This window comes from Macaca mulatta, chromosome 7, assembly GCF_049350105.2.
Source record: "Macaca mulatta isolate MMU2019108-1 chromosome 7, T2T-MMU8v2.0, whole genome shotgun sequence".
Taxonomy (NCBI): Eukaryota; Metazoa; Chordata; class Mammalia; order Primates; family Cercopithecidae; genus Macaca; species Macaca mulatta.
Window position 1 is genome coordinate 154,400,728 of NC_133412.1, and position 27,752 is coordinate 154,428,479.

General features: G+C 36.3%; 1 protein-coding gene across 2 annotated transcripts in view; it reads right to left on the minus strand.

Moving 5' to 3' along the window:
• Positions 1-2,569: 2,569 nt before the first annotated feature.
• The window catches only part of GTF2A1 (general transcription factor IIA subunit 1), a 46,339-nt gene continuing 21,156 nt past the window's right edge, over positions 2,570-27,752 (minus strand). The window contains exons 5-9 of one of the 2 annotated variants that reach the window (XM_015144262.3): positions 24,645-24,720; positions 23,350-23,483; positions 19,729-20,049; positions 12,704-12,793; positions 2,570-7,448 (exon numbers count right to left, since the gene is read on the minus strand). In XM_015144262.3, coding sequence (XP_014999748.1) covers positions 7,341-7,448; positions 12,704-12,793; positions 19,729-20,049; positions 23,350-23,483; positions 24,645-24,720 — 729 coding nt within the window. In that variant the 3' untranslated portion in view covers positions 2,570-7,340. 2 annotated transcript variants of the gene reach the window in all.

The window sequence follows — 27,752 nt, forward strand, 5'->3', positions numbered from 1 at the left end:
GGATGGAGTATCTTGACCTCACTCTGCCAATCTGCCCTAGCTTCAAACTATAGTCTCACTGTGTGGCCTTAGGCAAATTACTTGGCCTCCACACAAAGCTCCATCAACTCATCTGTAAAATGAAGATAAAAATAACTACCCTCAAGGGTACTGTGTGTATTTGAAAAAACAGACAATGCATTTGGCACTCAAGAAGTATTTATTCCGAGTCCCCATCCCCCTCTTCTTCATACTTGCTGCATACTTCAAAACCAGTATTTCCAAACACTTCTGTTCCACAAAAGCTGTGTCTAAAATCTTTCAGTGTCCTTCTTCTACCTGTAATGCCCTCCTTGAGAACAGGAACTCTTGGTTGTGGGAGACGAATTCTATGGAAAGGCTCCAGAACACATGTCAAAAAGGAAGTTTTAAGAACATGAAAATAACACTAAGTATATATAGCACACACCCTATTTATAATGTAGAACTTAAAAACTGAGTGCCAGCTCAAGACAGAGCACAGGGTCCTTATATATTTCACACCAAGGAGGAGAGGAAGTCTTGGAAAGTAGATCAAAGCAGACTTGTGCTAGAACAAGTTCAGGAAGATGTCAAGGACTTTGGAGTCTCTGTGCTCTTTCAAATCCTACAAATGGACCTCCAGTGGCCTCATCCAGTGAGGCCCAGATTGGCCCCCCAGAGAGAGGCTATGCAAGGGATGAAGAATCTTGAAGGGACTCTGCCAATTCTACCAATCAGTCACTTCATGAACACTGTACTGGGTTTGAATATGGGTCTAGTTGTCACGATACACATAGTAGGTACCCAAGTATTTGCAGAATACATGAATGACAATATATAATGGGCTTAAATGTAACAAACTCCTTTATGTTCCAAGGTAATCAGCCAACCACAATTGTGATGCTGATATTACAAGTATTGCTATTTTGGTAATTCACTGAAGATTTTTGAATAGGATATTGAATGCCTAATTGGAAGAAAGGGCTAATTGTGAAGGCAAGACTCCTACAAGGGAAATGTGATTCTTAAGACATACTTTGCATGAATAATGCTTTTTCTTGGTTGCAAACAATAGAAAGAGACTCTGATTATTTTAAGCAGAAAAGGGATTGGAAGGGTACAGTAGTTTGCAGCAAAAGTCTGCTCAGAAGGTTGCCAATAGCCCTCTTGCCCCAGTCACTATCACACCACCAGACCTGAACATATACGGGACCTCTGATCCTGCAACTTTGTTTCATGCTCTTAAGACTCAAAGTCCTGAGTGTAAGCATCAGTCTGACCACTTCTCAAGATTTTGGTCCCTGTTTCTGGATCCAGTGATGGGTGACTTCTTACTTGCTATTCTACTTCCATAAAGAGGTATATATTACCCTCCATTCTTCTTGGTATGAAGCAAGACAGTAAGGGTATTCTGACACTGAGAAGCCAAAACAACAAATGTCCCTTATGCATCCCTGCTGAAAGTAAACAGCTCTAAAGAGCTTTACTCTCAGGCGGGCATGGTGGCTCACGCCTATAATCCTAGCACTTTGGAAGACTAAGGCGGGTGGATCACGAGGTCAAGAGATCGAGACCATTCTGGCTAACACGGTGAAACCCTGTCTCTACTAAAAATACAAGAACAAAATTAGGCAGGCATGGTGGCGGGTGCCTGTAGTCCCAGTTACTTGGGAGGCTGAGGCAGGAGAACGGCGTGAACCTGGGAGGCAGAGCTTGCAGTGAGCCGAGACAGTGCCACTGCACTCCAGCCTGGGTGACAGAGTGAGACTCAGTCTCAAAAAAAAAACAAACAAAAAAACCCCCAAAAAACCTTTACTTCTTCATCTCCGGCAACTAACCTGGGTGAACTTTAGTTTTCCTGGTCCTACTTGCCCCACTCAGCAAAGCCACCCTAACCTATGCATCATTAGCATGGAGGTTCTGTCAACACAGAGAAGTCAATATGCCCTTTTCAAAGTGGAGGAGACATTGCGAGAATCAGTGATGTATCCGTATCTTCAGTGTTTGACAACTCTGTTTTTCTCCCTAAATTAACTGGACAGACTCCATTAATATTTGGAAAAGTCAATTTTTAAAATGATAGTTCTATCATAGTTTTAGCTTTCAGAAAATTCGACTTACTTAGACATATATAATCTAGGACTTTTTTGGCAGGGGGAGAGAGGGAGCTTAAAAGCCCTCCCACTGTTTCATTACCCCTCTCCCATACCCAGCACTCAATTTTCTTCCCTCTGACACTTTCTGCTGTAACCAGATGCATTGTTTCACCAACTTACCCTCCCAGGCTTGTTTGTGTTTCACTGACTCTCAATTTGTTTTTGCTACTTTTGATCGTTAATTTTTTTTCCTGGTGCACAAGTAATTTTAAATTATGCAAATAATTATGAAATTAAGCAAATAATTGTGACATCTGAGTGCTGACCATGTACTAGGCACCAGCCTAAGAGCTTTACATGCATCACACCTCATTTCATCCTCAAAATCTTGTCATTTTACAGATAGAGAAACAAAAGCCAAAAGCTTAAGCTTAATCAAAGTAGGAGCTTCAATTAAACTGCAAAATACAAGATTTGCTGGCAATAAATAAGATATCTTTATTATGATTACGTTAATAGTTAAAATTTGCATGTTTTCTAGATAGTCTGTTAACAGGATAAAAAAATACAAAAAGGTGAGGTTCTTAATGATTCAGCTAAATTAACTATAAAATTAAAATACCTGCTAATTATTTAGTATCTTCTGAAATAACACAAAATATATTCAATATGCAATACAAACCTCAGTAACCCAATTCTCCTAATATGCAATTATTTATAACCTCTGAACTAAGAGGACGTGGTTTGGCTAAACACAGAAATAACAATGTTTTTATCCTAGGTAATCTATACTTTGGAGTAGAAATACTCATTTAATACAATATGTTAATTATTAATATTTCACAAGGAGTAATCTTTATTTTTAAAAACAATGTTAATTATACCAATTTTTAGTTATAATTTGTTAATGTGAATTTGCCCAACCTAAATTCCTGTGTGCCTGGAAAATACAACTTTTTAAAAGCTACTATTAATAATTTGCAACACAGTTTACTAATTCAAATTGACATCTCAACCTACTTATCTTTAAGGTACAGAATTTAGCATCTTTTTGTTGTTAAATGGAATTCTCATTAACAATGTAAAGCATTTTCCTTTCTAAATTGTATTTTATTCAATTATCTATAACAATGCCATATACTAGTAAGCAAAGCAAGCAACATTACTTTTTTTAAATAACATCTTTAATTAAAGTTTTTGCAAAGGTAGAATATTAAACTTAAAATAGGTCTTAGTACATCAAAATACTAAGTTCTCTAATTGTATTCCAAGATGGTCTTTAAAACATAATATCCCATATATCACAGAAGAGCAACCTTGATCTGCAATGAATTTTACAAACATAATAAATATATTTACGCCATTACACATAACAGTATGTACAACAGCAGTTGACAATAGTAGCTCAGAACAGCAAAAAGGATTAGCCCTGCCCCCCAAATCATAGTCCTGATGCAGACTGGACTTATTAAGGAACCTTGACTGAAAGAGTAATTACTAACTCAATGTGTAGTAACTTCCCTTAAAAGAGAAGAGAAAAAGTTTTTTTGTTCCTCAAAATAAACAAAAATGTTAGTTTGGTGTGTTCTTCATTAAACCATAGACAATGACAAAAGACAGAGTAAGGCAGGCTTAAAAAGGGAAGAATATAAACTTCATAATCATTTCCATAGCATAATAGAGGACTAAAATGCAAAGCTATTTAACAAACTCATGAGGAAACAAATAAAGCAACTATTTTTTAACTAAAGAATTCAAAATCTGCTATAGCTGATTCTGACAGGTAGGTGGAAGAAAGACATGAAATGAAAATGTACAAAGATGGATCAACAAACTATTACATTGCACAAAAGCTCAAAAAAAAGTTCAATATGAAATAATCGGAAAAACAGGAATTTTCTCAAGTGGAAGAAAATGCTAAGTCATAAAGAGAACTCCCAAGAGGAAATTACGTCTGTTTTCCTATACAAGGGGTATTCACCCTCTGGTAAGAATGGTGACATTATTGCTATGAGAATCAAAAATTACTCTTAGAGGGAGACAACTCTTTTCATTCCTCCATAAAAGCCAGGAAAAAAAAATCTTTGATTTTCACTACAGCAAAAGAAAATATTCATATAAAAGCTATATGTTATTTCCTAAAACCAGAATCTATTATGCTCATCAAGCATACATTTTAATTACTACACACTGCTCGTCTTGATGTAATCTTAGAACAGAGTGGCTTTGCTTTTAAAAGAGGCAACAGTGTAAATGTGACATTATGATGGCATTTTAATTAACAGAAAGAAATGTGAACATTTAAAAAATAGAAAAGCCCAATATAAAGATCCCCCTCATATAACAGACATTTTACTCTAGAAATTAATTGCACATTAAAGAGTTGTTTTAGCCATATGTGGCACTCCACAGAAATTAAACATGCTCTCAGGCATTCAAATGGTCTGATTACACAAATGACCACCAAGCAAGAGTTTGTATACTGAAAGGCACACATTTCCATGTTTTATCTTGTAATTTTGGGTAAATTTTCTTTAGCACTGTTGATTAATGTTTTTTTAAGTAAAAGGTGCCATCACCATCTGTGCAAATCTAAACAAATCCTCTCCAGAAACCATTACTTATTTTCATAATACCAAGTCTGAACTATTTTCTGCCTTTAGATAAACATGCTACTTTCATTTTAAAATTCTCAAAGTGGAAATCCCTTGCCTTTTCAAAGGAATGACATTTCAATGGAACCTAATACGAAATGATTTGTTAAATACAATGTTAAAAGCATGATTAAGAATTCAAGTACAATAAAAGATAAGCAAGTGACATTCTTACAGCAAAAGCTACTATAATAAAACTAAAACATGCTATTTGATTAAAAAAGACAAAATGCAAATAATATGTAAGAGCACAATTTGGTATGCAATGTAGCTTGGACCAGCCTTCAGAATTTTCACAGGTAAAAGAAAAGCATTTGCCAAGTATACCATAATTAATATGCAATACACAGGTGCAAATACAAAGGGTTATTTCCTGCTTCAAAAATAACAAAATAACCACTCTGAAAGCAGTGGTTGTTAATATTTGAAAAATAAAGTTATAAAAACAGGCCAGTAAACAATGCTACTATGAATACGAATGTTTGTCTACATAGACGGCCCAAGACAAGCTGAGTATCATACAGTAATCCAAGTTTCAGTAGCATAAAAACTACTAGATAGCCAAAGGGTTTCACTTAAGCAACACTGCAGCACTGCTGAATTTTTATAGGTAGTTCAGGTCACTGACTTAAGCTTTATTGAGTAAATACAAACCTACTAGCAACTATATTAAAGAACAGTTGAACAACAGGACTTCTGTGATGTTACTCCCTCCCATTTCCTCTTCTCTCAGTCTCACTAATAATAATATATATTCTAAAACCTCTGTGTGCTTTGAGAGTCGCAGAATAAACAAACTTCCCCTCAAAAAACTAATTAATATAGTCAAAATAAAAACTGTATTACCAGTTATGGCAGCTAAATAAAATCTAACTACTAGCATGCTAGACACCACCATTTACACCAAAGTTTAGAACATAATTTAAAGAGATCAAGGTGGTAAGCTGGGTGGGAAGTTGAAAAAAAAATTTTTGCCTTTTTTTAAAGTTAAAAGATTTGTGTTAAAAAAGGAATACTATATAATAGTAGCTCACAGTTTTCTTCTTTGTAATGTACTTTAAAAAGTGTTTATGTGTTACTTCTGAAAACACAAAGGCAAAAGGAAGACAAAAACTGAAGATTAAAAAAATATATCAATATACAAGTAACCTAAACACATGTAAATTTTGTCAAGATAAACCATGGAAAGTTGAATTCGTTGTAAGAACACAATGGTGAAGACAAGCATTCCTGCAGTTCTCCCAGGCAGCGAATTCACACTGAACACAGCAGTGCCATATTGTTCTTCAGAGCCCCTTACAGAATACAGACCTATGCATTCTTAATATACATATTACATTTCTATTATTTTTAATATACAAGTCAAATTTCTATGCTTTCTTCCCGATGTGCAAACTGGAGCCAACGTCTTTATTTTCAATGGCCTGGAAGGGCCACCAAATGAAAGAGAGGTAACTTAGTGGCCCACCCACCTCTTCCCCCCAAATTTTCCCCTCAAATTACAAAGTTGATTTTAAAAACTTGTTGAATTAGAATAGATTTTTAAAATTCTTTACTAGTAAACACAAGAAACTTTTATAATTACTAAATTGTTTAATAAAAATCCAGGTCCTCACCACCTGCCCTATGCTAATCAATGCACAGACTGTTTACTGGATGTTTAGCTTAAAAACTAAACACATTTATAAGCACACACTTCAGCCCAACAGGAAAAGTCTACATATATTCATGTGTATACAATTTCAGCTAGATGGTATGCTTGCAAAATAAAACTATATTCCTGAGGAGCTAGTTTGGGGTTTCTTTTTAAGGTGTGGCACTAAAAGAAACAAATTAAGTTTTTCTGTAAGGAAATTAAAGTTGTCGTTTCAATTCCACTGAACTCAGACAAGACTCAAGTCTTTAATTACATTTAATAAGTATGAAAACCTAATTAAAATAAATATTCATTCCTGGGTCAAATTTTATCTCCAAACTATGATCACTGATAACTTTAAATCTTAAATAGATGTTTCATAAAGCTGGAAAGGAAGAGGTATATATCACTGAGGGAGAATAGCAAGTAAAAATATTTAAGACCTACTATGAGAGTTTTAAACTGTTTTCTTATACAAGTGAATTAAAATTCAACACAATTCTTACCCTTTTGTAAAAAGCTCACACGCAACTTTTACCAAATATAACCACATACAATAAGCAGTTTCAGTTCAATCTATCAAAACCGAAGTTTCTTCAGTTCATTCCAACAAGTATCTTCTGATTGAACCCAAGTTGGAGGAAGGAATATAGACAAAGCTTTACATGCTAATTACCGGTGGCAGGTACCTGTATTTAAAATCAACAATTATGGTTTTCCTACACAAAACCCCAACCCTCCCACCCAACAACCCCAGGTGCTACAGTTCCATGGCTTGCCAGTAAGTAGTGTCTATGTTGTCAAGGTCTATCTTTGTTCCAGTAGCTTTGCTTCTACTGCACTTTTCTGACATGCAGAAATGAAGTTTTGGTTGGCGTATGCCCCAAGTTTCAAACTGTCCGCTTTAAACTTTTTTTAAGTTTCTTTTATTTATAAAAGAAAAAAAGCAACTCTTCACCATTCTGCATCTCCAATGGCTTTGGAAAATATATAATCTCTTCCATTAAGATTCATAATGCCATCCTTGAGATGAAATTTCCATTTGTTTTTACTTCTGTGTATCTAAACGAAAGCAAAATTTAAAAAATTGAGAGATACAATCAGAAAACAGAGAAAACAAGTAACAAAAAATCCATCCATACACACACACACGCACGCACACCCACACCCCCCCACCTCAACAAAACAGTATTTACAGTATTGTATTTACAAACTGGTTTATTCTGTTTTTGCAGAGGCAGGGTCTCCCTATGTTGTGCTGGCCGGGCTCGAGCTCCTGGCCTCATGTGATCCTTCTGCCTCAGCCTCCAAAAGTGTTGGGATTACAAGTGTGAGCCACAGCACCTGGCCTAAAAATTGGTTTCTTAATAAAGTTTTTCACCAAAAAACAAAAACAAACACACACACACACACACCAAAAAAAAAAAAAAAAAACAAAAAACCTCACTAGGTGGGTTTAAAAACAAATTTATCTGTAATTAGTACTATTTTATAGCTTTTAGTACTTGTGTTCATTAAAATAGTTAAAAAATATTTCTTTACAAAATGTCTTCTCTCTCTACCAGGTTTGCATATTTTCAAGGTCTACCTCCAAAAGACTATCCTCCACAAAGTTTTCCCAAATCTTACCAGCTAAAACTATTCTTTTCCACTGTTAAATTCCCAATGGTATTTTCACTGACATTTCTTACATTATTTGTTAAGTAATACAAGTATGGACTCGCTTCTTCTACCAAAATAAAACTCCTTATAGCGCTCTCAAGACCTAACGTGGAACCTTATACATAGCAGTATTTTAAATATACATCTAAAGGATGCTAATCATCCAGTCACTTACAGCAGATTTCAAAAACTATGTACATCCACAGTTAAACAAAAAGAGCCGAAGGGCAGGCTCTGGGCACTCCCATCTTTGCCTTCACTTATAGTCCTTAGTTGTTTGTAATTCCATGGATTTGGTGGGGGAGAGGAGTTGTAAAACTTAATGAACTGAAGTGACCTTTCTTCCTTTTCCCAGTAATTCACACTAATTATTTAATGTTCAGTTCAAGTTCCACATCTTCTGCAAAGAAGGCCCCATGGTTCTCCCTATTCTATGATCTAAAGGTACCTAACAAAAAAAAAAAAATCAACTAGTTCAGGCTTTCATTTTCAGAAGAAGAAATGACAGCTTGGATAGGGTTCAATGGCTTGACCAAAGGTATACTGCTACTAAGTGACAATCATGATTTTCAAGTCTTGGTCCAGTACTCTTTTTACTAAATCAGTCTGTTTCACATAATAATGCAGAAATGCTCAACAGGTACAGATATTTTCTTTTTCTTTTTTTTCTTTGAGACAGAGTCTCACTCTGTTGCCCAGGCTTGGAGTGCAACGGTGCGATCTCAGCTCACTGCAACCTCCCACTCCCAGGTTCAAGTGATTCTCCTGCCTCAGCCTCCTGAGTAGCTGGGATTACAGGCACTCACCATCACACCTGGCTAATTTTTGTAGAAATGGGTTTCACCAGGCTGGCCAGGCTGGTCTTGAACTCCTGACCTCAGGTGATCCGCCCACCTTGGCCTCCCAAAGTGATAGGATTATGGGTGTGAGCCACTGCGCCCGGCCAGGTACAGACATTTTCCAAGATCTCATTCCTAAAATTCCATGGCCTAACCTCCCAGTGCAAACATTCTTTATGACATATTCCTGGCAAATGGTTGTGCAGTATCTGCTTAAATACGATTAGAAACAGTAAGCAAAGAATTTCAAATTAAGTTATTCCTTTTTGGAACAGCTCTCTTGTAAAATCTTTCAGAGTTTACCCTTACTGAAATCTGCTTCTCCAACTTCCATTTGTTGATCCCAGCTCTGCTTTTTGAGACTTTAAAAAAAAAAAAAAAATCACTCTATCAAACAACCTTCATCTTATTTGGAAACCACTCTCATGTTCTTCTTCTGGATTCAAACTTTTCTTACTTATTAAAGCAAAACAAAGCACAATAAAGGTAAAACAGCAGGTAGGGCAGAGACTGCTGGACTAAGAGCTAATTATACCTCTGGTCTAAATACACTACGTAAATGCTAAATGTAGCATCTTAAGATTGATGACTTGAATGTCTAACAGACATACCAGACTTGGCATGTCCAACCAGCTCCACATGCAGCTTTTCCTCATCTGAATTGATGGTATCACCATCCTTCTTTCAGAATCCTCATCAAAAAATCTTGAGAGTCATTCTTGATTCCTCTTTCTTTTCTACCACACATCTCAGAGTCAAGAAATCCTGTTAACACTCTTCCTTCAAAACAAATCCAAGATCCAACTAGTTCTCACCAACTTTAATACCATCACCATAGGCTGAGTCACCATTATCTCCCATTTGAATTATAATAATATCCCCCTAAATAGTCTTCCTTGTTTCAGCAACCTCTGCTTCCTCCTCATATTCTGCTCTCTACAAAGAAAGCAAAGTAATCCTTTCGAAATTTAAATCAGTTCATACCACTTGTCTCACTGAAACCTTCCAGTAACATTCTAATTCACTTAAGAGTAACAGCCATGTCCTTACAAAATCCTTACCATCCACCTTCCCTTACTCTACCTCTCCACCTACTACTGTACTCTCCCCTTCCCTCACTCCAGTCCAGCCACACAGGCCTCCTCGCTGTTCCTCACATACAACAGACTCTGCCACCAGACAATAGGGCTAACTCTTTCCAAGTCTTTGCTAAAATGTCATTTTCTCCAAAGACCTATTATGACTATCCTATTTAAAACTGAAACCAAACCTGTCCTCTTTCCCTGATCTTTATTTTTCCATACCAATTATCAGCTTCTAACATAATATATTAATCTTTTATTATGCTCTAAATAAATAAATAAATAAATCCTAATTTATTCTGTTTTAGCATCTATCTCCCCTGACTGGAGTAAGCTTCCCAACGGCAGGGACTGTTCTGTTTTGATCACTAGTGTATCTCAAGCTCCAAGAATAGTGCCCAGGGACATCATAAACAGTAAGTATTTGTTGCATGAAAAGACCTCTGTCTCCTCCTTTTCTTTGATTTCCTATAAAGTAGTATTTATCCTACAAACGTGTATATAAATGTATTTCCAGCATGAACCAAGTGACTGCAACCAGAAAGACAGTGGGCTTAACTAGCCAAAAACAAGAAAGTGATGAGCAGCCAGGAAATAGAGATTCTACAGACAAGTAAAGAAATTGACTGCATTTTGTCACAGGACAGGACAATTTGCAAAAAATAAATGTAGGAAAGTTTCATGGGCCAAATAATCCACACAGTTAACAATGAAGTCATGTTGGGTAATATAATAAATGAAAAATATTTTTATATTAATAGAAGTACAAAGTCACAACTAAAAAAGCAATCCATTTCCTGGCCCTGAGCCCTTCATGAGGGAATGTTCTTAAAGCCAGGAGAAAGCCCTCTTAAATTTCCTAATTAAAAATGTGTTAAAGCAAGTTTACCTACATCTGATGCTATTTTTGCCAAATGCTGTATCAGCCCTTATCCACCCACATGTAAGCAGGAACTCTGCCATATTATTAGCATTTAACTAAGATTCTCATTTGATTGGCAATACAAGCTTTATTATTTCTTCTATGATCTCTTCTAAAATTCACTCATTGTTGACATTCTAAAGTTTAGGCTTCAAAACTACATTCCTGAAATTCAAGTTGGCTCAAACAATATCCAACCTCATTTTATGCAGTCACAGAACACTGCTATTCTTTACTATTGGCTAAAGACATCAAGTCACCACTCCCCTCCAATCTCCAGAGCAACTCATTTGATTCTCAAAATTAGACCTCTGCAAATTTTAAAATTATTTATCATCCAGCACACTATTTAGAGCTATTTTCCACTTATTAATTTAAAACACTAAAGTAATGTCTCTGGGAGCAAAACAAACCAATTTTAACATTTAAACTACTATAAGTACAGTTTGTGCCAAAGGAGAATACAACCATTGTCTTAAAGTAGGAAGACACTTAGAAGTATATTCTTCAGTCAGGCGAAAACAAAGGTCCTCTGTTGCCTGATAAATCTGACATCTCATCATGAAATTGTGTTCTGGATAATTTGGTTGCAAGGAGATCCTCTGAGACTTCCTAACAATAAAGATTTAATGGTATCTCTTGTTTTAACCTCATAGTCTGGCTCTATGTGTATCTAACAGGAAATTACACTTGTTATAATGCGCATGGTATATGGTTTTAAAAATAGTCTCTCAGAAGTCATTATGCACAAAAATGAACGCTGTAAAACTCTCAATGACCTTACTGTCTTTATTCTATAACTTCACTGGTAAAAAACTAGTCTAACTCCACCTTTTTATTAGCAAATAAGATCCATAGTACTGGCATTCTCCCTATAGATCTGTTTGAAGTAAGCACGGCTACCTATCACATTCATTTCCATAAATGCAACAGAATTAAGATTTTCTTCATCTATAAAGGAAACTTCATGCAGGGCACGAATTTTACATGTTCATAACTACATCTCCAGGGCCTAGAATAGTGTCTGGTACATTTCTGCACTCTATAAATGTTAAATAATAAGCTTCTGTTAGAATTTTCATCATGTGGTAAAAATCTCTACTAAAATTATAAATGCAACGTAATATTTGCTGTATTATAAATTTAATGATTGCAGTAAAAAAAAGTATTCCAGTTTAAATGTCTTAAAAACAAAAATCTCAGAAGTAATACAAATAAATCTAACAAAAATACTTAGAAAGCAGCACCCTGTTTAAGAATTAAGAACATAAGGAATCAATGGCTAGTTTTCACGGTATCTGGTTTAAAAATTCCTTAATGTGAGCAAACTACAGCAAAGTTAAATAATATTTTAAATGATTTTCAGTAAAAATATATCTGTTTTTAGTACTGTTCATTGCCTTAGTCTTCTCCTTAATAATAACAGTTATATTCAACTGAACCCTTCTGGTTTTGAGATAGTTGAGGCTAAATAGAAAACAGAATTATCTCATTGAGTGAGCTATTACCATAAAGGACAACCTCAAAGTGGCTGTTTACTCTGCTTACAAGTTGAAAGACTGTCTAAATAGAAAAAGATCGTAGCTCTTTTCATTTCATTCATAACTTATTTTTCAAAGGTAAAGCTAAGAAATTAATCTTTCATTCTATTAAAATAATCCACAAAACTCTTTAACAGTGTTTTCATACTATTCATAATGAATTTAAGAGGTATGAATCAGCTGCGCAAATGTTTCAATAAGGCAGAAAGAATAACGTAGGGAAGAAATTACAACACAAATAACGTCAGTAATCTGAAGATGATATCCTTACCTTATCATATTGGCATACAACAACATTTTCTGTGTCAAAGAGTTCCTGTCCTTCCTCATCACTCACATCATCTTCACTATTGAGGGGCTCCTACAAATAAAAGGAGAGTTTATTTATGTATTACTATAAGAAGGCCTAATACTCACTGAAAAAAAATATAGTGACCTTGATGTTCTTTGAGAACCAAACGCCAAATGCATAATATGTACGTCATGAATTTAATACTGTCAAATCAGCTGTTTAACAGTTTGCCAATATTACTGAAATCTTGTAAGAAATTAAATATAATTAAATTAGTTAAGCTACGTAATTTGTAAGTCTGAAAAGATGTTTATGTTTATTTTCGTTTTTCTTTTTTTGAGACAGAGTCTTGCTCTGTAGTCAGGCTGGAGTGCAGTGGCGCAACCTCGGCTCACTGCAACCTCTGCCTCCCGGGTTCAAGTGATTCTCCTGCCTCAGCCTCCCAGTAGCTGGGACTACTGGCACGCGCCACCACACCCAGCTAATTTTTGTATTTTTAGTAGAGATGGGTTTCACCATGTTGGCCAAGATGGTCTCGATCTCTTGACCTTGTGATCCACCTGCCTTGGCCTCCCAAAGTGCTGGGATTACAGGAGTGAGCCACCACACCCGGCCTATCTTTATTTTCTTTATTCTTTAAAAACAGTTCAAGAAGATAATTCTCCACAATAACTGTTTAAGATGCCTAGAAGAGGACCTAATATGAAGGTTCAAAGGAGCTAATGGCACTTTGTACTACAAATCATATAAAACAGGTTAACAGTGGAGAAATTAGAGGAGAAAAGAAGGTCAATGCAATAGGCTAACAGTCTATCTTGTTGTCTTTACGTTAAAGAACCTGGACTCTAAATACAAATCAGCATGTTTAGCATGATGATGGTTATGGTAGAGGTATGAAGCGGAATTAAGACTCAGACTTTTTTTTTTCTTAAAGGCAGAAAGTAGGAAATCTCAGCATTAAAGAGAGTTAGGGGCCAAGATAAAACCTAACTAGAGCATAAAATAACCAACCATGTTAAATTTTGCTTCAATTGAGACAGAAGATAAAAGATGTAACTGAGATTTCTAATAAATGCAGAAAGAGAAGACAAAATGAAAGTAGAGAGGACAATAATCAAGACTATATTATGGACAGGCACAGGGGCTCATGCCTGTTAATTCTAGCACTTTGGAAGGCCTAGGCGGGACAATCACTTCAGGCCAGGGGTTTGAGACCAGCCAGGGAAATACAGTGAGATGCCATCTCTACAAAAAAAAAAAAAAAAAAAAATAGCAAGGTATGGTGGCATATGCCTATAGTCCCACCTACTCAGGAGGATGAGGTGGGAGGATTACTTGAGCCCAGGTGGTTGAAGCTATAATAAGCCTTGATCACACCATTGCACTCCAGCCTGGACAACAATCTGAGACTCTATATCAACAACAAGAACAACAACAACAAAAAAGAATTATGTCTAGATATTCTTTAACTTAAAATAGGTATCATCAATGTAAAATGAAAAAAAATTTCTAGGCCGTGTGCGGTGGCTCACGCCTGTAATTCCAGCACTTTGGGAGGCTGAGGCAGGCGGACCACGAGGTCAGGAGATCGAGACCATCCTGGCTAACACGGTGAAACGCTGTCTCTCCTAAAAATACAGAAAAATTAGCTGGGCGTGGTGGCAGGTGCCTGTAGTCCTAGCTACTCGGGAGGCTGAGGCAGGAGAATGATGGGAACCCAGGAGGCAGAGCTTGCAATGAGCCAAGTTTGTGACACTGTACTCCAGCCTAGGCGGCAGAGTGAGACTCCATCTCAAAAAAAAATTTTTTTTGAGGTAAAATTCTTGTTAACAAAATTCACCATTTTAGCATTTGTACATGTACAATTCAGGTGCAATGAACATTTATAGTGTATATAACATTCACCACTACCTAGTTCCAGAACATTTCATCACTCTTACCCATTAAGCTGTCACTCCCCATTCTCCCTGTCCCCTGGCAATCTATAATCTGCTGTCTGTATGGATTTGCATTTTTCATATAAATGGAATCATATGATATATGGTGCTGTGTGGCTGATGTCTTTCATATAGCATGTTTTCAAGGTTCACCCATGTTGCAGCATATACGAATACTTCATTCCTTTTTATGGCTAAATAATATCCCACTGTTATCAGTGCATTTATCAGCTGATGAACATTTGGGTTTATACCATTTAGGTATCATAAATAGGGCTGCTATGAAGAGTCATATACAAGTTTTTGTTGAAAAACATATTTTCAGTTCTCTTGTGTATATAAAGAGTGGAACTGCTGGGTCATATGGATAATTCTATACTTAATTTTTGAGGACTATCAAACTGTTTTCCACAGCAGCTGTACCATTTTACATTTCCACCAACAATGCACAAGGGTTACAATTTCTCCAAATCCTCACCTACATTTATTTTCTCTTTCTTTTTTGAGTATAGCTATTCTAGTAGGTGTGAAGTGGTTATCTCACTGTGGTTTTCATTTGCATTTCTCTAATGACTAATGATGCTGAGCATCTTTTCACATGCTTGTTGCCTATTTGTGTATCTTCTTTGGAGAAACGCCTATTCAAGTCCTTTGCCAGTTTTTAACTGCGTTATCTTTTTGTTGTTACACTGTTTAAGAGTTCTTTATATATTCTGGATAGTAGATCCTTATCAAATACATGATTTGCAAATATTTTCTCCCAGCTACTCAGGAGGCTGAGGCAGGAGGAACACTCTAGTCCCGGAAGTCAAGATGCTGAGGCTGCAGCGAGCCACAATCATGCCACTGCACTCCAGCCCCAACAGAGTGAGATTCTGTCTCAAAAAACAAAGATAAAAAACACCTTTTTAATCTACAAAGTCCACTTTTTCTTTGATTGCTTGTACTCCGGGTGTCATGTCTAAGAAACTGTTGCCAGCGGCTGGGCACGGTGGCTCATGTCTGTAATCCCAGTACTTTGGGAGGCTGAGGCGGGTGGATTACAAGGTCAGGAGATCGAGACCACCCTGGCTAACATGGTGAAACTCCATCTCTACTAAAAAAAAAAAAAATACAAAAAATTAGCCAGGCATGGTGGCAGGCACCTGTAGTCCCAGCTACTCAGGAGGCTGAGGCAGGAGAATGGCGTGAACCCGGGAGGTGGAGCTTGCAGTGAGCCGAGATCGCATCACTTGTACTCTGGCCTGAGTGACAGAGCGAGACTCTGTCTCAAAAAAAAAAGAAACTGTTGCCAAAGCTATGGAGATTTATCCCTATGTTTTCTTCTAAGAGTTTTATAATTTCAGCTCCTAGATGTGGGTCCCTAATCCACTTTGAGTTAATTTTTGTATATGGTATGCCATAGGGGTCCAACTTAACTCTTTTGCATGTGGATATCTAATTGTCCAAGCATAATTTGTTGAAGACTATTCTGTCCCTACTGAACAGTCTTGGCTGATGTAAAAGTTTTGCAACAAATAGCATAAATAGCAATATTCTACCTTAAAAAGATAAACCTAAAGTTTACAGATCCAAAATGTTTGAAAAGTGAAAGAATGAAAAAAGCTGTACCTGGCAAATTCTAACCACAACAAAGATGGTACAGCTCTATTAGTATTACACAAACAGACTTTATGGTTAACAAAAAATTACTAGCAATAAATTAAGACATATGATCATAAATGGTTCAATTCACTGAGAAAAAAACAATGAATGTGAAACTTACATGCACCTGTTTTGAGGCTCAAAATATAAAAAGGAAAAATGGCAGAAAAACAAGAAGAAACGTATCAACTACCATAGTAGGAGACATGAACATATCTCACTCAGTAGTAAAAAATGGATCAAGTGGCCGGGCCCGGTGGCTCACGCCTGTAATCCCAGCACTTTGAGAGGCCGAGGTGGGCGGATCACAAGGTTAGGAAATCGAGCCCATCCTAGCTAACATGGTGAAACCCCATCTCTACTAAAAATACAAAAAATTAGGGGGACGAGGTGGCAGGCGCCTGTAGTCCCACCTGCTCAGGAGGCTGAGGCAGGAGAATGGCATGAATCCGGGGGGTGGAGCTGCAGTGAGCCGAGATCATGCCACTGCGCTCCAGGCTGGGCGACAGAGCAAGACTCCGTCTCAAAAAAAAAAAAAAAAAAAAAGAAAAGAAAGGATCAAGCACACAAAAAATATCAAGGATACACAAAGAGCATCTGAGCAAACCTACTGCCAGTGTAAAAATGTAAGTCTAACAGACACATACAAGTACCAAACAGGTGCAGAAAACACATTCTTTTCAAAGCATATACAAAAACCAAAAACCAAAAACTGACCAAATCAAGCAAGTCTCAAGCAATTTCAAAGGATTCACACATCACACAGATCATATTCTTTACAAACAAAACAGTTAAGTCAGAATAGAATAGAAAAGAATAACATGGGAAAAACACACTAGAGAGAATAAAGCTAAAAGTTTAGTCTTTGAAAACACTGATGAAATCTACACACCCCTGAGAAGACTGAACAGGAAAAAAAGAGATGGCACAATAATTATATCAGGAATGAAGATGACAAAGGATTCTGGCATCAAAAAGACAATATCATGATTCACTTTATGTTAATCAATTTGAAAATTTAGATAAATATACAGAGAGTCCTAGAAAAACATAATTTATCAAAAAGGTCTCAAACGGAAACAAAATACTTGAAGGGCATGAGATTACTAGACCCAGGTATCTGTAGTGGCATGTTTTAATAAATATCAACAGAAGAATAAAATACAATCTTTGAAAAAAAAAAAAAAGAGCTCAAAATAGAGGAAACATGTCCCCAAATTCATTTTATAAAGCTAATGTAACCTGAAAACCTCATAAGAGAATGAGAACAGAAAATCACAGACAGTATCTATCACTCATAAGTATCTACAAAAAAGGCCCCAACAAAATGAATTCAGTAATTGATAAAAAGAGAAATATAAAATGATCAAGTTATGCTACCCCAGGAATACAAGATTGGTTTACAAATAGAAAATTAATTAATGAAATTCATTATAAATAACATTACAGTGAGAAATTACACAATCATCGCAGAAAAACTGTTTAATTAAATGCAACATCCGCTTACAGTTTAAAAAACAAAGCAATGCAAAGAAGGGAATGTACTTAAACCTGATGAAGATATCCATTTAAAAAAAAAAAAAAAAACCCACAATGAACATTAAACTTAACAGTGACGCATGGCAAAGATTAATTTTCAGTTTCAGAAGAAGAGAACGGTGCCTGCTATCACCATTTCTAATCAATATTGTTCTGGAAGGCTTAGCCAACAAGCCACAAAAAAACTGCCATTCTTCATAAGATGTGAATGTCTACACAGAAGATACAAAAGAATCTACAGATACATTATGAGGACTAACAAAAGACATTAGGAAGGTGGCTGGTTCAAGGATGAATATTAAACGCTCTACATATTTCCATACTACCAATAAACAACTGGAAAAGGTAATAAAACATGTTACTTAGAGTAGCATTCAAACTATAAAGAATTTAGGGGGGAATATGGGCAAGAGACCTCAATAAGCACTTCCACACAAAACACAAATATCAAATAAATATACAAAAAGAGGCTACAACTCCTAAGTGAGGAAATGCTAACTAAAACCAAAATGAAATACTATTTTCTACCTATCAGACCAGCAAAAATTAGGAAGCCTGACACTATTAGGTATTGATAAGGCAGTATGGACATCTGCACAATTATGTACTGAATGGCAGAAGTGATTTGGCATTTTATTGTAAAGTTGCAGAAGTGCATGCCTTAGGAGCCAGAAGTTCAATGTTTAGGTATAAAATTTAGAGAACCTCTTGCATTTGTGTCCCCAGAAGACATACACTACAATATTTTATAACTGTTTGTAACAGTAAACAATTAGAAACAATCCTGATGTCCACTGGATTAGAAAAATTGATAAATAAAATTATGGTATATTCAGCAATGAAAATAATTATAGCTATAAGCAACAACTTGGATAAACCTCAGGAATATTATTTTGAGGGAAAAAAACCAACTTGCAGAAGAATACATAATTACTTCACTTACGTTATAAACATGCAAAACTAAACAATAAGCTATTTAGGAATATAAATATATATGGTAAAATATAAAAGCAATTAATAATCAACACAAATGTATGAGCAAAGGTACTTTGATGGCCTAGGAAAGAATATGGGATTAGGGAGAGGCACCCAAGGCGCTTTAAATAATGGAATTTTATTTTAACCAGATGGTGGGCACCAGGATGATTTTTATCTTGAAACATTTCTATTCATTTGTGTCTATTCAATATTCAATAATAAACTATGTTTTCTTTAGAAAAAAAAAATTACTTAATTTAGAAGAACTTTGTACTAAGAAACAAGAAGACTGCATTTTAGGCTAACAAAGGCAATTAAAATGAAAACTGTGGTGGGACAAATAGTTTTTGGAGCCTAGTAACTAAGCTGGAATAGTGAGGAAAACAAAGGCATACTTACATGCTTCTAGAAGAACACAGACATTAAGGGTACATGGGTTTTTAAGGAAATGGTACAGAACATGGACCAAAAGGTTTTAAATATTTAATAAATTTGTGACATTTGGTTCTTGAGTTTGCTCTCTCCCCAAATGTTGCCATGCTTTTTATATTACTGAAGAAAAGCTTAACCACATCTATTTATCTACCAATGTCTTATGTTTAAGCCACATTATAAATGTGTAAGCCAGAGTTAGAATTACCTGTACTCTTTACTACACATATTAATACAATTTAATTTGTTATAATTTATTACCAGCTATATGAAATAGTTGTATTTTATGAAGATAAATATAGCCAGAATATAAAAACCTTACTAAAGTTAAATCAATCTAACTTTATCTTTAAAATCTTACGTTGTACAGCACCTGTCTCTGAAAAAATAGGATATAATTTACCAGTTTTGCACCAACTAAAAATGGAAATAATCAAGTAGATTATCATTGTAAGTATTTTACTAGAAACTTACTTCTTCCACCTGCCCATCTTCAGCTCCATCTTTCTCTTTGTCTTCCTCCTCATCATCATCATAGTCTTCTTCTTCATCTTCATCTTCTTCAGACGATGTATCCCCAGTTCCATCAACTTGTAAGACCAATGGAGCTTGTGTTTGAGCAGGCTGGGCCTGCGGTTGCTGCTGGCCAGTTGCAGTTATCTGTGCTTGGGCTGGTGTAGGTGCTGCCACTGTCGTAGGTATAACTTGAGTCTTATTTCCTGTAAATAAGATTTGCTGAGGCTGGATGATGACTCCTGTCTGTGGTGAAATACCTCCAGGAAGAGGAGCCAGTACCTAAAGCAAAAGAAAACCACATAACAGTAACTAGTTAAGAGGATCAAGTACGGTACACAGAAGTAGGAACAAATGCTGAAGAATCACCAGAATGGCCATATTTCACACACAGTTAAAACTAATAAAGTACAAAAGCAATGTTTAACTAGTGTAGTGACCCACTAAATTTCCACTTTATCAAATTTCTGGAAAATAAGGATTTTCTAAAGATAACTGCTTCATTCACTGAGCACATACTATGTATATGCCAGATACCAGGCCAAGAGTTATACACTGCCTTCACATGAAGAACACGGGACTGAGAATCTGAAAACCTGGGTCTACCTTTTTTTTTTTTTTAGATGGAGTCTCGTTCTGTCACCCAAGCTGGACTGCAATGGTGCAATCTCAGCTCACTGCAACCCATGCCTCCTGGGTTCAAGCGATTCTCCTGTCTCAGCCTCCTGAGTAGCTGGGACTACAGGTACATGCCACCATGCCCAGCTAATTACGTATTTTTAGTAGAGAAGGGGTTTTACCATGTTGGTCAGGCTGGTCTCAAACTCGTGACCTCGTGATCCGCCCGCCTCCCAAAGTACTGGGATTACAGGCATAAGCCACCGTGCCTGGCCAACCTGGGTCTACTTTTGTCTAAAGTCAGACATAAATACAGTAGAAGCAAGTCATTTAACTTCTCTTGGCCTCTGCCATTTCACTGTCAGACTAGGATTAATGGTTCTCAACCCTGGCTGCAAATAAGAACCACCTGGCAGCTTAAAAAGTACTGATACCTTGGTCATAACACTAATATTCTGATTCAGTGTGAGATAAACGCTAATTATTTTTCTAAAAACCACCAGATCAGATTTCTAAAGTTCCTTTCCAGGTTCTGCATCTAAGATTCTAAAGTAAGCCACAGCTTGAAAAAATATACACTAACAAATATTAACTATACATACTATACGTATTACAATAAAAGAGGACTGGATGTTTGATGTTTGTTACTTGCCATTAGGTTCAAGGAATGCAAAAATAAGACACAGAATTTCCTTTAAAACGCTTACACATGGTGTAACAGCACAAAAGACAAAAAAAAAGGTAAAATAGACAAAGCACTAACAACTCAAACAGAGACAAGACGTAGTACAAATATGACATAGTGTTATGGGAACACAAGAGAGTGTACCAAATTCAACTTGGGGGACAAAGCATGATCAAATATTACTTATATTATTAGTAAATAATATTTGAGTTTCTGTTTGTGCTTAAAAGCAGCGATCCCCAACCCCTGTTAGAAACCGGGCTGCACAGCAGGAGGTGAGTGGTGGATGAGCCAGCATTACCATCTGAACTCTGCCTCCTGTCAGATCAGCGGCAGCATGGGATTCTCATAGGAGCAGGAACCCTACTGTGAACTGCACATGCAAGGATGGAGGTTGTGCACTCCTTACACCTGATGGTCTGAATTAAAATTTCATCCTGAACCCATCCCTGCTGCCCAGTACGTGGAAAAGCTGCCTTCCGCAAAACCAGTCCCTGGTGTCAAAAAGCTGGGGGACCGCTGCTTTAAGGAGATTAGCCAGGTTTTTCTATTTGTTTAGGGGAAGTGCAGGGAGTTGCCAGACGGCATTCTTAAGAGATGCGTAACATCAAGTGAAACCCAGAAGTGAAAGCAGTACATAATTTTGGAAAGATGTAAATAAACTGGATTAATATTACTGATCTGATCTTGTCTCTATCGTCATACTATTTTACTGACATTTAAAAAAGAGACAGACACATAAACAAATAAAGTACATAAGTTCCTCAAGAAAATAACCATTCCTCTTTCATTTTAGTGCTCACAGCACAAGAATATAACACAAGTAGATCCAAGTGTTTATTTTGATGTAAATGCAGCTAAAGAAAATACCTGGGAGTATGGCAAGAAATAAACCTGAAGACTTCAAAGAAACAAGATCCACAAAAAGATCTTATAAACCATGTTGAGTTGTTTAGGCTTTTCTCAGTAGGCAATGAAAAGTTGTTAAAAGGTTTTAAGATTTTTAGAAAGACAGGCCAGGCGCAGTGGCTCATGCCCATAATCCCAGCACTTTGGGAGGCCAAAGCAGGCAGATCACCTGAAGTCAGGAGTTCAAGGCCAGCCTAGCCACCATGGCGAAAGTCCGTCTCTATTAAAAATACAAAATTTAGCTGGGCGCAGTAGTGCGTGCCTATAATCCCAGCTACTCAGGAGGCTAAGCAGGAGAATCGCTTGAACCCAGGAGGCGGAAGTTGCAGTGAGATGAGATTGTGCCATTGCACTCCAGCTTACGCGACAGAGCGAGACTCTGTCTCAAAAAAAAAAAAAAAGATGGCTATAAATCAGCCAGGTTAGGAGGGCATAAGATGAGAGGCAGAGAAACCATTAAGGAGACAATACAGCATTTACTGACAAATTATGGACACTATGAACTAAGGAAATGAAAAGAGAGGCTGAGAAAAAAAAAAAAACAGTGTCAAACATATTAAGGGACTGCAACCATGGCAAAACTGCAGTTAAAGAAAAAAAAAGGCCGCGTACAGTGGCTCACGCCTGTAATTCCAGCACTTTGGGAGGCCAAGGCGGGTAGATCACAAGGTCAGGAGACCATCCTGGCTAACATGGTGAAACCCCGTCTCTACTAAAAATACAAAAAATTAACCGGGCGTGGTGGTGGGCACCTGTAGTCCCAGCTACTCGGGAGGCTGAGGCAGGAGAATGGCATGAACCCAGGAGGCAGATGCTGCAGTGAGCCAAGATTGCGCCACTGCACTCCAGCCTAGGTGAAAGAGCAAGACTCCATCTCAAAAAAAAAAAAAAAAAAAAAAAAAGAAAAGAAAAACTATTAACAAGAATTGGTAGGGCTTGATACCTTGGATATTAGAGGTAAGGAAAAGGGAGGATTCTACACAACCAGTTCCAGAAAACAGAGTAAGCACCATAAAACTAGAGTCATGTCTGCCTCATTCACTCCTAAATCTCATGACCCTTATAAATAGCCCGAGACTCAGTAACTGCTTATTGAATAAAGGCCGAATGAACAGCTTAGAAGGCTGGAAGGAGAGTGCTGCCACCTTTGAGGGGATGATGAAGGATGGGCACAGACAACAGTAATTTTTTAATACATGTTTAATACATGTTGAATCTAAGTTAAGCTGTATACAGGAGAAATTAGAAACAACTGGGTCTATAGCACTGAAGAACAGTCTTTTGTGCATATAAGAAGAGGGAAAGTACCCAGGGAATACATACAGAAGAAAACAGAACCCCATACTGATCATAATAGAAGATTATTTTACCTGCTGTATAACAGGAGCTTGTACTCCACCAGGCTGCATCTGTGGTATAACCTGTTGTTGTAGAACCACTGACTGCTGAGGCTGAAAGATATATTGGGCACCATTGGCTGCTCTGACCACCTGAAGAAGCTGGCCTAAAGCAAAAAGCATGCATTCCAAGTTATCATTTTAGCAGTGACCATCTCAAAAGAAATGAATTCATATTTACTTTCATACCACCAAAGGCACAAGAAATTATCAAGAAAACTGACAATTTTATTAAAGACTATCATTCATACACAGTATGCATAATCCTCCCCTTCTCTGACTTCTCGCCATGTTCAAATACATTCCTTAAAATGTTTTATTTTTTATATTTACATCCTCATTCAGCTATTTCCAACAAGGTTTTAACAACAGATTATGAGACTTGACTAAAGCTTACATTATCTTTGCTAACCTTAGGAGTCAAGAAAGAGCAATAAGATCAGACACTTTAGGAGCTGTTCATTTTTAAAGTTTTAAAGGAACAAAAGCTTAATAGCTCATTTAATATCTTGAACCAAACAAAGTACCACAGAACTTTGCTTCAAAATTGGTAAAAGCAATAAAAGTTCGCTAACCAGTTATCATCATACAATTCACACAGAATCAAATTCCCTCAATATGTTCCTTTAGATGACCCAGAATCTTGAATTGATTAAAAAGCAAATTACATCTTATTAAACATGTAGCAAGATAAGCCCCTAATTTCACAAATTTACAATAACAAAAATAACATACATACATAGAATAGAAAATAAATAATAACTATATAATCAAGATGACAGGGGACACTTAAAATCCATGTAAATAAATTTTTCAAGTACTAATATGCCAAAACACATGAGCTAGACATTGGTCTTTTGTCAATGAAGAGATACTATGTATAATAATAGCATACAATAAATTTGCTCTTAATATGCTCTAGGAATTACTTTCATATCACAAGTTCAAATAAGTTTAATACTCACTTGGCATGGTAAATGTGTTTAATAAAAAACTAAGTAAGCATTTTTATATAATCATACTTCAATAAGAGGGTTATCATGCACAGATCAAAGGTTCAAGTACAATCTGCATCTTCTTTACTGTATCCTCAACAACGATTACAGTTGTATGTGTTACAGCCCTCAAATAAAGTTATTTTAATAACCTAAACCAAATGGTAAAAGAAATATTAGTATTTTCTGTCCTTCAAAGAAGACAAAACCTAAGGGCTAGATAGTACAATTTTCTGAATTACATTTTAAAATGGTTCCATCATTCCTAATTACCTGAATTTGTTAATATCTGCTGAACAGGAGTCACACCTGCAGGGAGTGCTAAGGTAGCTGCCGTAGCAGCAGCACTCTGAAAAAAACAAAGAAAAAATATCAAAACCACATACATATATAATACTATCTGTTTATCTCTAGCATATTTTAATAGTATATGAGACTTTTTGTTTAGAATATATCAAAATTTTAAGAATCTAGTAAGGCTAAATCCCATTTTATAAAATGGTACAAGAAAGATCAACCTAGCCTAAACAACCTACTAAATTATTTTAAGTCGTTAAATACAACAATATCATTGGGTTTTTTCCCCTAGAGAAGGTGTTCTAAGTAAATCTCACAGGTACTGTAGCTCTTTTTTTCCTTCTCGTCCCATCAATCTTCTTTAAGGTACCAAGCCTTCCTATACTTGATCTAACCTATACACTTTTAGACAATACCCACATTAACAATGCTGTACAACATATGAAATAGCTATTTCATTACTGCTTCCTTTCCCACTGTTTCCTTATCCCCATTTCCTTGAGGTAGAAGTGTAACTGTCTACTTTTTAGAATTCTTAACTTTTAAAATTTCTACTAAATCAACAGATATCTATAAAGAACACTATATCAGAAGACTTCACTGGGAGTATAGCTGACAATTCTTCTAAGATGTCATATTAGCAAAGAAAAAAAGGGACATATTGGCATTATATTCTAGGTGAAACATGTATTAAGAACAGATTAATACAAAAATTCTGTAATTCTTAAGAAAAGCCACACCAGGCACAGTGGCTCACACCTGTAATCCCAGGACTTTAGGATGCCCAGGCAGGCAGATCGCTTGAGCTCAGGAGTTTGAGACCAGCTGGGGCAATATGGTGAAACCGCATCTCTACAAAAAATACAAAAATTAACTGAGCGTGGTGGTGCACACCTGTAGTCCCAGCTACTTGGGAGGCTAAGGTGGGAGGATGGCTTGAACCTGGAAGGTGAGGTTGCAGTAAGCTGAGATTGCGCCATTGCACTCCAGCCTGGGTGACAGTCGCAAACTTTAATTTCAACATTTTGAAATGAAGTTAGCATGTGACACTTAAGTTATAAAGATATACATGGGATTATATTATGAATTTCTTAAAATCCAGGACAAATTCTTGACTTCCTGGAGAGTTCTGGAGAGTTTTCTCCTCCTGTCCTCCCACAAAGAATTATGCCATTCTCTCGTTTTCTATTCTGTACTTTAAGTATTTTCCTGTATCCCACTAGAGCTACACATTTTGGTAGTTTTTTCCCTCTCTTTTCAATCTTCTTTGGGTACCAACCATTCATATATTCAATCTAACCTATACATTTTTAGAACTACCCATATCTAGAAAAGCTTAAAAAAATAACTGCTTTGGAAATGCTAGTGTCAGAGAAGTCAACAAACTTGGAAAATTATTAAACCAAGTTAATAATTCAACTACTGTCTAGTCTGGGCTCTAGGTATATAGCTTTCCAAGAAAATAAACTTGTTGCCACTTGAAAACCTAAGTAATTTCTACAACTTGGGCCTGAAATGCCCACTATGTCTCCAGAATTTAACGATAGCCCACCAGGTTGATCCGTGTTTAAGTTGAATACTCAATTATCCAATTTAAGATAAATCTTGTCTATATAAGCAAATTAAAGGTTATCTAAGTTTAAGGGAAATATTAACCACCACATACTACTAAGAAATATTTAAAAACAAAAAAAACAACAAAAATATTATTTAGAAATATCAAGGGCCTATAATTCGTATTTTGAAAGATAACAATTCTTCCTCTACCAGCAAACCGACATAATAGTTTCTATACAGAATACATGACCCAGTAACTACCTGCACACCCCACCCCCCAAATTCAAGCTGCATAACAGGTATTTGCTGAGTCACGTACCATACACAAACCACCTTGTACTTAGTAACTATTAAAATTTCTTCTTGTATTCCACAAAACAGCCCAAACACAAATAATGCATTAGACCAATCATTTCATAAAAATGAACTGAAAACAATGGTTTAATAGAAGTTCCCTGAAATAGCCTTCCACTATTATTATCTCACATTTTTATGATTAGTTCATTTCTAAAGCAAACAGAGCCATTAGAAAGAACAAATGTATTTCTGCTGAATATTTCTGAATCAGAAGTAATAATGCAAACCCACAAAAACCTAAAACACTTTCACTGGTACAAAGCTTATACTGATTATGTTCAGAAATACATGAAGGAAACACTGACTAAAAACAATAGAGTAAAATGTAAAATATACAGAAATGTTAAATCAATTTTTCCTGAATAACTGACCTACAATTTGTTTAAATACATCTGCTCTTTAGAATAAAGGAGATTTAACCAGTAGTAGAGATGGACCACTAATTTTTATCCCAGAAATAATTTATTAATTCAAAATTATCTTCCACAACATTTAAAAATCTTTTAAATGTTAAAGGAGATTCTGCCAAAATTTGTTTTAAAATAATGCGAGTTATTCCCTAGGATATAGTCTTAATAATATCAACTGCAATATGCAACATATAGTGAGACTTTTTTTTTTTTTTTAAGGGTGGAGGTTAAAAAAAATTGGGGCCTGAGACTTAAAATGGAGTTTTTTTCCAACAAAAAATCTTGTGAGAAATAACGGGCATGAAATTTATTCTCATGTAAACGAAATGATTCTAGTAACTATAACTACAAGTACAAACAGAGATCCTTGATATTTGTGAATTTAAAAACTGCAATTTCTACTATCATGTAGAAACTTTCAATTCTGCCACAGTATGAATTTGTGAGGCTGGTAATGTGTAGGAGGAAGTCATTTGCCTAGTGGTAAGCCCTTCTCATCTGGCTTTTACCACAAATGAGCTTTGTGATTCACTATCACTTGCAAAGTAGAACTGATCTTTTCATATACTGCTTTTTTAAAAAAAACTTGAGGCTGGGTGTGATGGCTCACACCTGTAATCCTAACACTTTGGGAGGCCGAGGTGGGCGGATGACTTGAGGTCAGGAGTTGGAGACCAGTCTGGCCAAAATGGTGAAACCCTATCTCTACTGAAAGTACAAAAAAATTAGCCAGGTTGGTGGCATACACCTGTACTCTCAG